The 14,275-nt window shown below is 45.8% G+C and overlaps 1 protein-coding gene across 4 annotated transcripts in view; it reads right to left on the minus strand.

Moving 5' to 3' along the window:
* Positions 1-14,275, minus strand: part of ATP11C (ATPase phospholipid transporting 11C) — a 168,896-nt gene that overhangs the window by 154,211 nt on the left and 410 nt on the right. For 2 of the 4 annotated variants that reach the window (XM_027054777.2, XM_027054771.2), the window contains exon 1: positions 13,729-13,972. In XM_027054777.2, the coding sequence (XP_026910578.1) occupies positions 13,729-13,755 (27 nt within the window). In that variant the 5' untranslated portion in view covers positions 13,756-13,972. Of the gene's footprint in view, positions 1-11,757; positions 12,066-13,728; positions 13,973-14,275 lie in introns of those variants that run through there. The other 2 variants (XM_027054776.2, XM_053201761.1) reach the window with 2 other exon arrangements.

Raw genomic sequence — 14,275 nt, forward strand, 5'->3', positions numbered from 1 at the left:
CATTTATAAAAGGCATCTAAAGTAGTTGAATTCATAAAACAGGAAGTAGAATGGTGGTTGCCAGGGGCTTGGGGGGAGAGAAGAGTGAGGGGAACGGTAGAGTGGCTGTTTAATGGGCACAGAGTTTCAGTTTTGCAAGATGAAAAAGTTCTGTAGACCGGTGGCAAAACAACGTGATTATACTTAACACGGCTGAACTACACACTTAAAAAAATCTTTAGGATGTTAAATTTTATGTTATGTGCTTTTTACCACAATTCAAAATTCTCTTCGAAGGGGCGTCTGGCTGGCCTAGTTGGAAGAACATGCGACTACTGATTTCGGGGTTGTGAGTTCAAGCCTCGCGTTGGGTGTAGAGATTATAAACAAACAAACAAACTTAAGAATAATTTCTCTTTAAAAAAAAAGAAGTGAGGAAGGCTGTGGGAAAGTTCAGCAGCTTCTCAAAAAAGTTATACACAGAATTACCATATAACAAAGCAATTCTATTCCTAGGTATATACCCAAGAGAATTGAAAACATATGCCCACACAAAAGCATATACAAAAATGTTCAACACGGCATTATTCACAATAACCAAAAAGTGTAAATAATCCAAACGTCCATCACCTGATCAATGGATAAAACAAAATGTGGCACATCCATTCGATGGACTATCACTGAGCCATAAAAAAGAATGAAGTAGTAAGCAAACCATAAGAGGGTCTTAAATACAGCGAACAAACTGAGAGTTGATGGGAGAGGGGAAAACGGGTGATGGGCACTGAGGAGGGCACTTGTCGGGACGAGCACTGGGTGTTGTAGGTTAGTGATGAATCCCGGGAATCTACTCCGGAAGCCAAGACTACAACCGCCTGTTAGGTAACTTGAGAATATTTTTTTAAAAAAAGAAAAAAGAATCAAGTACGGATACAGGCTACAACATGGATTTAAAAGCCTTGAGAACATCACGCTAAAGGAGAGAAGTCAATCACAAAAGAGCAAATACCGTGTGAGTCCATTTACGCGAAATGTCCAGAAAAGGCAAATCCCCGGTGATGATAAAGTAAATGCGAGGGTTGCCGGGGCCTGCAGGGAGAGACGGGGACTAAGCACTAATAGGGACGTGGTTTCTTGTTGGGGTGATAAAAATGTTCTGAAATTAGACTGTAGTAATGGCTGTGCCAAATAGTTAATATACTAAAAACCATTTAATGATGAATCACTCAATCCCATACTTGAAACTAACATTACACTCTATGTTAACTACCTGGGATTTAAATAATAACGTGAAGGGAGAAAAAAAAAACCCACACAAAAAAACCCCACTTAAGTGTACACTTTAAAATGGTGAATTTTTTGCTATGGGAATAATCTCTCAGTTTTTATTTACTTATTTATTTTTTAAAAAATTTTTTATTAACATTTATTTATTTTTGAGAGCCAGAAAGAGAGCACGAGCAGGGGAGGTGCAGAGAGAGGGAGACACAGAATCGGAAGCAGGCTCCAGGCTCTGAGCTGTCAGCACAGAGCCCGATGTGGGGCTCGAACCCACGAACCGTGAGATCATGACCCGAGCCGAAGTCAGTTGCCCAACCGACTGAGCCACCCAGGCGCCCCTATAATACCTCAATGTCTAAAAGTGAACACGAACAACAACAACAAAAGTGCAGAAGAGTACAAGCTGATACTGGTCAGATTTTTATCCAGAGGACACAGGAAAGTCACTGAAGGCTTTCCGACACGCATCTGTGAAAGAGCCGTCTGGTGCCGCGTGGAGAATACACTGGAGAGGGCGGGGGTGGATGAGATCATCTATTGCAATGGTCCAGGCAAGTGACAGCGGCAGCTTGGACCTGGATGGCAGCAGAGGTGGACGTGCGGAGAAGTGGACAGATTTCAGAGTCCTCTGAGAAACAGAATTCTGGATTCGCAGCTAGATGTGGGAGATCCAGGGAAAGGCGGATCAAGGATGACTGCCAGGTTTCTCCCGAGAGCGAATGGACCGGGGATGAGGCCATTTGCTGAAAGGGGGAAGACCGGAGGAAGAACAAATACGAAAGAGGAGAGATGCTGACGACTTGGGCTAGCGTGGCAGTCGTGACGGTAAAAAAAAAGCGGCATCAACATCCGGGGGTGAGGCGTGCCTGGGTCGCTCGGTCGGTCAAGCATCCGACTCCCGATTTTGGCTCAGGTCACGATCGCAGTTTGTGAGATCGAGCCCTACACCCGGCTCCGCGCTCGCTGGTGGCACGGTGCCTGCTGGGGACTGTCTCTCTCCCTCTCTCTGCCCCTCTCCAGCTCGTGCTCCTTCTCTCTCAAATAAGCAGACATTAAAAAAAGAAAAAAAACAAAACCCAAAACATCACGTAGTGATACACTGGTTGTGAGGAGATAAGATGTAATTCATGTTCTGATTAAGGCATGACGATATAGTCAAGATTGAAGGTCTATTAAGAGTCATGTTGCCTAAAAAAAAAAAAAAAAAAAGTCATGTTGTCTAATGGCAGTGAAATAGAAGTGTTACTGTAAGGAACATACTTCTGGACCAAGGCCTGATCCCCAGCTTTTTAAATACAGTCATACCTCGGAAATATTGCAGGGTCGGTGCCAGACAACTACAATAAAGTGAATAGCACAATAAAGTGAGTCACATGAATTTTTTGGTTTCCTAGTGAATATAAAAGTTATGTTTACTGGGGCGCCTGGCTGGCCCAGTCAGTACAGCGTATGCCTCTTGATCTCGGGGTTGTGAGTTCACGCCCCGCGTTGGGTACACAGATTACTTCAAAATAAAAATCTTTTTAAAAAGTTATGTTTACAAAATACTGCAGGCTGTTATGTGTGCAATAGCACTGTCTAAAAAAAAATAATGCATCTACCCTCATTTTAAAATTTTGCTGCTAAAAAACCTTAGTGCGAAAAAAAACGCTAACCATCGTTTCAGCCTTCAGCCAGTCGTAATCACTTCACAGATCACCATAACAAATATAAAAATAATGAAAAAGTTTGAAATATTGTGAGAATTACCAAACTGTGACACAGAGACACAAAATGAACAAATGCTGTTGGAAAAGCGGTGCTGATAGACGTGCTCAACACAGGGCTGCAACAAACATTCGTTAAAACACATACACACACATACATACACACACACACCGGTATCTGGAAAGCACAGTAAAATGAAGCATAAGAAAACAAGGTATGCCTATATATGACCACCAGTACTCAAGATAAAAACTACCTACTGCAATGTCTCCACATAGGAAGTTTCTGAAAGTGTGCACCCATTATGTAAGCAAGACAAATAACCAATTATATTATACGAAGCAGTGTCTTGAGGCATTCCCCAAATGCTTCCATCCCAGCTCCTACCTTATTGTTCCCGCACCAGATCAGAAGACTGATGACCATCACTGGAGTCATGGATTTCAGAAGAGTCTACAGGAAGATTCCTAGAGCTGCTGCTTTGACAACCGAAAGCTGCCTGATGTCCAGTTTTAGGTTTCCCTTTTTTAAAGTTTAAATTTCAGCACAGCAAACGTAAGGCATTAAAAACCCAGGTTTCGGTCTTTCTCCAGCATTTGGAGCTGGAACCTGTGCCTTCTGCACTGACTGGCTCGGCTGCTCCAGGTACCATGAGCAATAACTTGGCCCAACTGCTCCGATGATTGCCTCTTCCTGTAATGAGGTTGCCCGTCCCTAAAGTCCCATGAACTTCAATCCTTTGGGTCCCTTACCACCCAGTTCACATGCCACCTCCTCTATAAATCCCTCCTCCAGCCACAACAGCCAGAGTGAAATTCAGCGCTCTCCTCTGAAAGTCAGCTGCACTTACTGTGTGTGCCTCTTAAAAGGACAGCACTGATGAATGACCAAATGCCTCGTAAGGAGGCTGGTCTCGTAAGCCGTCTTCTAACAGACTGCAAACTCCCGGAGGGCAGGGCTTGTGCCTCACATACTTCTACAGCACAAGTAGGGTTATGAGGGTTCAAAGGAAGCCTGTGATTCACAGCAACATTTTCAGGAAAGCCGAAGTAAATTGTGCACTATACCATAGACACCTTAATCCATATTATTGCAAACTACGTTAATTGTGAAGCTTAAAGAACATTCCCACTGCTAACGCAACAGGTGTAGCTTACATAATCTGCTCTACCCAGCTGTTACTTATTTGTGACAGTTCCCTCCTAGCTTCTGCTCCCTGTTGATCTGTAGGATTACCACATCTTTCAGTAGGAGTTCCTGATTTATTCTTTGCCCAAATCATAAAAGAATGATTAATTTTCTTTTTTGATAACGGCAAAAAAAAAGACTGAAACTTAAGAATGACCAGAGATATCCCTGGGGTTTTTCAGGACTGTAAAACTCAAAAAACACCCCTGCAATAAAACAATATTTATACATATTGCCATAAAATTCATTCATCAACCCAAGAATGTTACTCTTTTGTTTTCTTTTGGCATTTTTTCCTGTATGGTCATTCTTGACTAAATACTCTTCAGTATGCCTGCACTTTGGAATTGTTGCCCCCCCCCAACCCCCCAGCTGCCCATGAGCTAACAGCTGGCCATGTATAGAATGCGATGAAGTCATGATACAAATGAATGTTGAGACTATGGGGAAGTGAATGGGACAAGGAGGGGAGTGGGTAGTAACAAAAATCCAAAAGTCGGGAAAAACTGAAAATCCACGAACTCGGAGATGCTCCAGAGAGGAAACCAGCAAGTGTTGACGCTAAACTGGCAGAAACATCAATACTTCCTGGCTCCCCCACTGGGCGCATCAATTTACCAGCGGCAGGCGGCTCTTCTGCTGCAAGTGACAAAAAGTGGATGCGACCAACGGTGTGAAAAAGAATGACCCATAATCCAGGAGCATGGCTGTGTGCAGCAGAGAAAAGGTGGTAGCGATGGCCGGAGTCTCAGATGGTCTCAATTCTGCTGCTGATTAGCTTAATGGCCGTGGGCAAGTCATTTGCCTTCACCGAAAACTACCAGCATTTCGTAACATAAATGTGTAGCAGAGTTACCACTGCACGCCAGGGACTGCTATTCTTAAAAAGCCTTGCTTACAAAGCTGGTACCCAGCCGGCGATTTGGATCTGGGGTTCCCACCACCCTAAGTGGTAAGAGTAACTGGCTGTGCCTCAACTCTCGGTACAAACAATATGGCGTATGCTAAATACCGGTTTTCCTTCTGGGAGTCTGGAATTTTGGCAAGTACCAGACAGAGGGGGTCTACATAAACAGGTCCCAATAAAAGTCCTGGGCAATGAGCCTCTAACGAGCTCCCTTGGTGGACAACATGTTACACAAGTTGTCGCAACCCGCTGCTGGAGGAATTAAAGCACAACCCGGGTGACCACAGTGCGGAGAGGACTGCTGGAAGCCGCGCCTGGTTTCCTCCAGACTTGGCCCCATGCACCTTTTTCCTCTGCTGACTTTGCTTTGTATCCTTTTGCTCTAATAAATCAGAGCTGTGAGCACAACTATATGCAAAGTCCTGTGAGTTCTGCCAGTAAACCATCAAACCTGGGAGTGGTTTTGGGGACCTCTGACACAATTGGTACAGTGTGGAATCGTGCACCAAGCATTTTTCCAACAACCTTGTGAAATAGGTATTATTACGTTCATTCTATAGATGAGGAAAAGTCAAGTTCAGACAGGTGAACAGAGAATGTACACATTTCAGTGTTTATGACATGAGTGCTCTTACATTTTAGTGAATTTCAGAACCATCTGGAGTGCTTGCTAAAAATGCAGTTTTGTAGGACCTGAGACTCGGATTCAATAGGCTTGAGTCCTAGGAATCCATTTATAATAAGTAGCCCAGATGATTCTTTTTATGTTTATTTTTGAGAGAGAGAGACAGAGCGTGTGGGGGAGGGGCAGAGAGAGAGGGAGACACAGAATCCGAAGCAGGCTCCAGGCTCTGAGCCGTCAGCACACAGCCCGATGCGGGGCTCGAACTCATGGACTGTGAGATCGATCATGACCTGAGCCGAAGTCGGAGGCTTAACGGACTGAGCCACCCAGGTGCCCGAGTAGCCCAGATGATTCTGATGCAAGGAGTCCAAAGACTACACCTTGATAAACATTTTGAGGTATATGAAGCACGGTGCCCAATTTCCCAAGCTGGGCAGTAAAGGGCGGAACTAAGACTCACACCCACCCTTTTAAACAAGGCTGAGGCTCTTTTCACAACAAAACTGCTTCCAAATTCCTCCAACTCTACAGTTCCTCTGGTCTGCTCTGCCTTCTCGCTACAGGTATCCATCCAACTAATGGCAATGAGGTGCAAACAGGAAAGTATCTTCCATTCCCAGCACCAAATACTAAGTGAGATCCTGAGTTCAAGTAATGCACGTGTACCAGGGAACGGCAAGGCATCTACAGCTCTTGGAGGGTTAACACTACAGCTTTGTTTTTCAAAAAAGACGTGATGTGCTGGTGGCAACAGAAAATATAAGCTTGTGAACGGCATTTAACGAAAAGGATATAAATTTACTCATAATTTTAGAAGCTGAGGACAGTACAGAATTTTAGTTGTTTATGTATGGCCAAGGAAGGGGAAGGTGCTAAACATAATCTTTTGAATGAAGAAAAGAGCCTCATGTGAACGCTCAAGTTTTTCTGATTACTTTTCAAGCAGGTAGGAGAGTGTTACTTTTTTCTGATCATTTTCACCTGTCATTACAGAGTCAGGCTGTGTCTGCAGTTCAAAACAATTCAGCCAGTATTTATTGAGCATCTACTGTTTACTTGATGCTATGCTAGCTGCAAGATCATTATCAAGAAAACGGTTTTGATTTTTCCAGGATTTTTGATTTTACTTGCCGAAGAAGAGACTAGAAAAATACAGCCACCGTAATACTTTAAGACAACATATAATAAAGGAGCCTACAAAAACAAATAACTGCTTGAACAGGATGGGCCTCGCTAATCCTTCTATAATCTATTAAAGATGGGGCAAAAATCAATGACAATCTGTACTTCAGAAATACCGATGACCCTCCTAAATGTGCGATGCCCATGGTCCAACATTATCTATAAACCAGATAATCAAGAAGTCAGCCAAAGCAGCAATCCATCCATACACTGCGGTAATTGAGGGGCTGTCTGCCAACGTGCTGGCATAGGGCACCCCACACCCATACCTGCAGTGCTGAGTGCTCATTCGTCACTAAACTGCAGTGGTTTAACAGATGCTGCAGTCATGCTAATGTTTGTTTTACAATCACCACTGATCCACCCTTACACCAAGCCAAGAAGGGGAAGTGTTAAGTGAACAGAAGTAAACTTGAAAACAGCACCTGACTCACTTGTGGAAGCCCAGAAACTCCCTCCACTCAGTCAGAAAATTCCTCTCCATCTCCAAAAGTCCACATCCAAAAGATTAATCTAGATAAAGCACTACAGATGTACAGGAAACCCTTCTCCCTAACGGAAAAAAATAGTATTTTTATTTTGTGTCCCATGCTTTCACCCTCTTTGGGGAGAGCTGACAGTCCATGTTAGACAAGCAATCAGCCTTGATGATTTTCCCCACAAACCAGTATACGAATGGACTCATTGCCTAGTTCTCTGCGTATCACTTGGACGCGGGGAACTTAGTTATGGCTCTTCCAGGGGGGCCACTGGCCACCCTTTACCTCCCAGAATCCACTGCCCAGCTGGTGGTTCACTGGTAGCCTGGGTGAGGAAAGAAGCTCATTTTCAATATGAAAATGGCCAGCTTCCCCTACCCAAATCTCACCTCTGCTCAAAGTCCATTAAGAGCACTGGAAACCATCTGATATGTAGGTACTCAGTATCACCTACTCAAGGGTTGAATTAGGAGCAGTCATCAACAGGAACAGTAAACCTTTACAGAAGGTATTTAGAAGACTTTCAGAGTTTTATGTGGTTTAATCAATAATAATAATAATAATAATAAAAAGACCAGGGAAAAAAAGCACAAAATTTGTTTTCAGGCTATTTAATAAATCATAGCAAATAAATAAACAGTATTTACTTCAAGTCATAGTGAATCATCCCCAAATAGGTTTCCCATCTTACACAGAATCAGACTAGCATCTATTTGCAAAAGAGCAGTTTGCCATGCATAGGTCATACTGAAGGGTCGAATGCAACAAATTCCTTTCTGTCTGAAATCCAAACCACCAGAAAATAACTGCAATTGTACCCTCTATTTATGGTGGAAAGACAAATAAAAGCATACAACAGTAACTTATTCGTGAGAAGCAAGTTTTGTGGCATGTCACAACTGTGTTAGAGATAGGGCAGTCACCACGTCCTCTGTTATCTATAGCTCACCCATGTGTCCACAGGGTCTATCATAGTGCCCTACACATAGTAGGTGCTCAGTGAATATCTGTTGAATGAAATAACGCTCAGCAAGATCATAAATGACATAATCATCTAAGAAAGATTATACTATGGTCTGCATAGTTTAGGCATTCGATGTATTTATACTAATACTTAGAAAATTGGTAATCAGTATAAGGTATACCCCAAAGTGTGGGCCCTGATCACTCAATTCCAATGGGGGGGGGGGTCCTCCACACCAACAAGCAATTCTCAGATTGTCTTACAATTCAACTCAATTCTGGCAGTATCTACCCAGAGGTAGCATCGGGTCGCCCCACTTAAGGGCTCGGTCCTCTAAGACTTGCCCACACTTCCCCCTACTTCCGATGCCAACCTCAAGTCCACATTATCATCTGTGCTTCTGACCAACCAAGTGCAAACTGGAGGTTCCAAGGAGGCTCACCTTGGGTCTCGGGACACCAGGCACAAGTCCACAACTTGATCCTCAGGTTCTGTTAATTTGCTAGAGCCACTCACAGGACCCGGAGAAACCGCTGACTTACTAGATTAGTGGGACATTATAAAAGCCCGTTAACTCAGGAAGAGCCGGAGGGAAGAGAAGCACAGGGCAAGGTCTGGGGGAAAGGGTGCAGAGTTTCCATGTCTTCTCCAGCTGAGCCACTGTCCCCATGCTCACTTACTCGGAAGGTCTCCAAACCCTGTCCTTTTGGGTTTTGACGGAGCCTTCGTTACAGAGGCAGGACTACATTAACCCATTGGCCAGTGATGATAGAACTCTTCAGACCCTCTTCCCTCCCCTCTTGAGAGTGGGACTGAACATTCCGACCCTCTAATCACAAGGTTGGATCCCCTGGCAACCGGCCCCCTACCCGAGGTGCTTTCCAGAAGTTGCCTCATTAACATAACAAAAGATACCTTTGATTGCTTTGCTCGCAGGAAATTCCAAGGATTTTAGGAGCTCATTGCCAGAAACTTTAATCACTCTTCATAAGGAGGAATTTGCTATAAATATCACTGTCTATAAGTAAGTTATTATTTATGCAAAACACATAAAAACTGTTCATTCAAAAAATATTTATCAAACACCTACTATGCACCTGGCACACTGCCAACTGTTCCTCCCCCCACCCCCAGGAGCTTTTGGGTTAAGGCAGCCTTTCTCCTTTGGGATTCCTCATCTCCAAATGCATGCAAAGGAGATAATTTATTACACACAATAGATGCCCTAGGGCTTGAGGGCTTAATTCTTAAAAAACTGATCCGGGGTTCCAAACAAGTTAAAAGGAAATTATTGTAAGATTAAAAAGGTTGCTTTTAGTAAGGTCAAATTCAACCGTTAAACCCAGCTGTGTATGGGTTGGGGGGGGGGGGGAGGAAGGGTAGGTGAAATGGGTGAAGGGGATTAAGAATACCCTTATCTTGATGAGCACTAAGTAACGTCTAGAAGAGTTGAATCACTATATTGTACACCTGAAACTAATATAACACTGTATGTTAACTACACTGGAATTAAAAACAACCCAGCCTTGTAGGAACTACCTGGTAGGGGCCAAGATGTACAGACTACTTGTAAGGCTGGTGTGAATGCAAAAATACTGCAACACACATATTTGGGTAAATTTCTAAACATAATAAAATGAACTCATCACTATTTTCCATGCTCAGTAATGTCAGGCCAAGGTTGTTAGCAAAGTGAAACAGGGGAAGAAAAGCTTAGTACCCTGATAATTCAAGAAGGAAACCGAGAACTTTCTCGCTAAAAAAAAAGAAGAAAAAGAAGTAGAAAACCAGCAATTACCTGCATTATTTTATTAATTGATTAAATGCTTCCGATATTGCCTGACTAGACTGGCCTTGCCTTGGACTCAAAATAATGAATTAGCTACCGATGTCATTATTTTTAATATTTTTGGTCTTTGATTTTTCATTCTACCTCATTCAGTCTAGTTTCTTCCCAGTCCTGGGCCTCTTTGACTGATTCGACGACATTTTCTGTGTGATATATTACTATATGCTGCATGCTTCCTGGAACCAGAGCAGTTTGAGAGCTTCTGGAATCAGAGACAAATTTTTTCCAGTATTTCACACTCACAATTTAAGCTTTCATTTATCAATGACCTAGAAATTCATGCCTGTTTAATATGGCTCTGACAAGCTAAACTGACAGCCTCTACTTGGCCAACCTCCCTGGATCTACTTCATCAACCAATGTCTTATTTTGAATCTTGAACATGAAATAATATCAAAAAAGTGGTGGCGGGGGGCACCTGGCTGGCTCTGTCGTGAAGGACACGGCTCTTGATCTTGGTTGGGGTTGTGAGTTTAAGCCCCATGTGGGGTGTGGAGATTACTTAAAAATAAAATATTTAAAAGGGGGGGGGGAATTCTTGTTGTTTGGACTGTCATTAAACCTTTAAACCCATGTGAAAATGCTATGGTAATCACTCGGAATTTATGAAGGACAGAAGGATAACATAAAAGTCCCTGACCCCTAAATATCAACTAGTCCAGACTTCCAACTGAACATACCATTAAAGGAAATAAACTGTATAGACAAAGCTAGTAATCTTTTACTTATTGTATTTCTGGAAAATGGAGATGTCGCACTGGGAACAGGTGGTGCTTTTATTATACTCAGACATCCAACTCTTAGATCTCTGAAGTCACCCCCTACATGCCTAAACCCTAAAATCCTACACCAAATCCACCAATTTCTTTCTACCTCAAAACTGTCAAAAGGAAAGTCATAATTCATCAGAAAAAAATATGTCGATTATTAATGGCAAGGAAGTCAAGGCCATGTCTTTAAGAAATACAATGAAGTACGATTTCCTTTAGCTTGAAACTAGAGAACCTGGGGAAATAAATGGCATTTTTAAGACGATTCAGCAAAGAGTGCTGAGCCACAGAAGATGATGCTACGCCCAAGAAATATTCACTCCCCGTGTCACGTTTAAAATGGAAAGCCCAGCCGTAACACGTATCTAATTTTCAGTGACCAACAACTACAATCAACACCACTGTAATTTATGTCATGTTCAAAGTCAATCTTAGATACGTATAGGTACACACAAAAAATACCACTTGATTTTTAAAGGAATTCAGAGCCCCACGTCTGAAATACAAAAGTGATCCTAAGACAGCACACAACTTGCACTATACCCACGATGCTGTGCAAGTCTTCAAGTCCAACCTAAATCTTTAACTGTAGCCTTCTAGTGATTTAAATGGGAGTGCTCTTCAAATAATCTCTACCAGGCAAAAGATGAGGACAAAATTTGCCCCCTCAATTCTGAAGTCATTCTTTAGTAATGAGTATTCAACAGCATATTTCACATTCGGTCCAATGGCTTGCAGATGAATTCCTTGCCCTAGGCCTAGGGCTCAGGTACAACTCCTGAGAACCTTCCAGCTTATTACACTGGTACAAATTCCCGAGACTTACCATAGTCATGGTTGCGCAGGAAAATGAGAGCAGTCGGGTTATTTCAGGCGAAGAGTGAGGTCAAAGCTCATTTCGGTGTGAGCGAACGTAAGTGATTCTCTGCAGAGATCTTGGTCGGGGATGCAAAGTACTAGCCTCAAACCTGCAGGCTGGCACTGCACGACTGCTGCGAATTCTACTGCATGCCCTAGCTTCCTGGGCCAGCACTGCTTAATTACCAGACTCCCATACAATGCAGATCGTTCACTCTGAGCACCAGAAAAGCAAAGGGGGCTTTCCGACCACGTACGGTTTCAAATGGTCAAATCCTGTAACAAACGGGGCACGTCGACATGTCAATTTTAAGGTAATGAATTTATTATGAGCCAGGGTCCGGTTGTTTTCCACCAGACAAGTGCCATGTGAAAAGATTACCCTTTCCCAAAGATCACAATTAGCTCTCTGTCACCTTTCCCTTTTTGGCGGCCCCAAACAACACTCCAAGATCACGGGAATGTATGTGAAATAGAACTATGAAGTACAATGCTTTTTGTACCTTCTCGGGCTCAATGTGAGAGACCAATTTTAGCCTCTTGCTTTAGCAAAGCATCCAGCACAAGCCGATTCCTATAGATTTCAAGATCCTTGGTATGTACAACCTCTACTGCTCTGTGCCACAGGTAATCTAATCCAATTTCATAAGACATGTTTCTGGATGAGGTACACATTTCAAAAACAGTAATATAGCACTACTGTGATAATATTCTCAAAAGGGAGCCGCAATTCTTTTAGCCAGGGTACATTTGTGAAACTTTCAAACGCAGAAAAACGAGAGCAAATCCATCCGACGCCTGAGAACTGTTAGCAATGCTTTGATTTGCAATAATCACATGAAAAGGGCCGAATCGACAAGTTCTCCAAACACCTATTTCCGTGGGGGTGGGTGGGAGCGCACAGCACCGAACCATTTTTCTCAACGACTGAAAAACCAACATCTACAGAGAAGCCCTTTCTTTCACATCGTTGGCAGAAATAAAATCCTATTCCCGCCACCTCATCTTGCAATTAAGGAAGTTGCTACAAATAGCAGCACAGAAGTCAATGGTCCCTGCTTTGCTCCGTGCTGAATGTACTCTCCAGGAGTAAACAGGTTACTCAAAAAAGTCAGCAGCCAGAAATCGCTCTCCCCTAATGCCAAAGTCCCACGGAAATGCAGTTCCCTTTTCTGGGGATCGGCGAGGGCTCAACGTGGACGGTGGAGTCCAGCCGGAGCCTGCCTTCGCTCACCGGCTCGGGGTCTGGGGCGTTCAGGGCGCGGCGAGGCTCCAGACCCGGCGCCCGTGAGCGGCGGAGCAGCCTCCTGGCGGCTCCACATCCACCCAGCCCACCCTGACAATCGCCTTCGCTTTCATTACACCCTCAAGGTGAGCGGCTTAGGCTGGAGCTCCAAAGTTCGCCCGGCCTCTGGTCAGCAGCACCCCCCCCCCCACCACCCCCGCCTCCCCGCCCGGCCGATCCCCGGGCAAGGCTGAGTCCTGCCCTCGCCTCCAGCTCCCGGGTCTTTTTTTGGGACACAGTGACAGGTCTGGGTTTACCTCCATGTGCTCGTGGCAGAGGAAACAAAAGAAAGCAACCTCCCTGATAATCAAACGCCATCTTCGACTAATTGGCAAACCGAGGGGCCCCTGGACCGGTCCCCCCGCCGATCCCCCCGCCATCCGGCCCGAGGGCGGCCCCCCGTCGGAGACAGAGTTTGCAACAGCCCCGGGAAGCTCCGGTTCAACGGTCCAGGGGGGAGGGGGACTCCGGGAGCCCTACCTGCCTCCCCACCCCGGCCGCCCGGGCAACGCGGTTCAGTTAAAATCTAAAAGGGGGTGGCGGCGGCGCCTCCCAGAGATGCAATTCCCCCCTCAGAAAATTGTTCCGAGGGACCCGGCGCAGGGCGGGCGAGCAAGCAAACCGCACGCGGGGAGCCGCAGCGAGTGTACTTACAAAACGATTAAAGCTCCGGCGGAACATCGCGACGAAGGCTGCCGGGCGCCGAGCTGGGCTCTACCGGGCTGTCTGGGAAGGCGCCGTCCACAAAACACACTGCGGCGTGGGCCGGCGGCGTGAAGCGGACGGCGAGGCGGGCAGCCCCACCACCGCCTGCCCTCCTAGGCTCTCCGCGCTTCCCCCCGCCCCGCCGCCCGCGCCCTCGCGCCCTCGCGCCCGCGGCCCCCCGCCCCCGCCCCGCCTCGCTCACGGCCCGCCCCCGGCCCGCCCGTCCCGGGGGCGGCGGCCCCGCCGCTCGCCCTGCTCTGGCCCCGGCCCCGCCGCTCCCGCAGCAGCCCGCCGAGAAGGCGAGCCCGGCGCGCGGGGGAGGGACGGCGGAGGAGCGCTAGGCTCCTCCCGCGGGGAGGGGGGCGCCCCGATCTCTCCGCCCGCGCCGGGCTCGGCACCCCGCTGTCTGCACTCTTGCCCGGCGCCGCGCCACCGCCCGCCCTCCCCGCCGGCCTCGGCGGCCAGCCCGCGTGCTTCCGCGCCACTCGGGGCACGG

The sequence above is a fragment of the Acinonyx jubatus genome, chromosome X, assembly GCF_027475565.1.
Source record: "Acinonyx jubatus isolate Ajub_Pintada_27869175 chromosome X, VMU_Ajub_asm_v1.0, whole genome shotgun sequence".
Classification (NCBI taxonomy): domain Eukaryota; kingdom Metazoa; phylum Chordata; class Mammalia; order Carnivora; family Felidae; genus Acinonyx; species Acinonyx jubatus.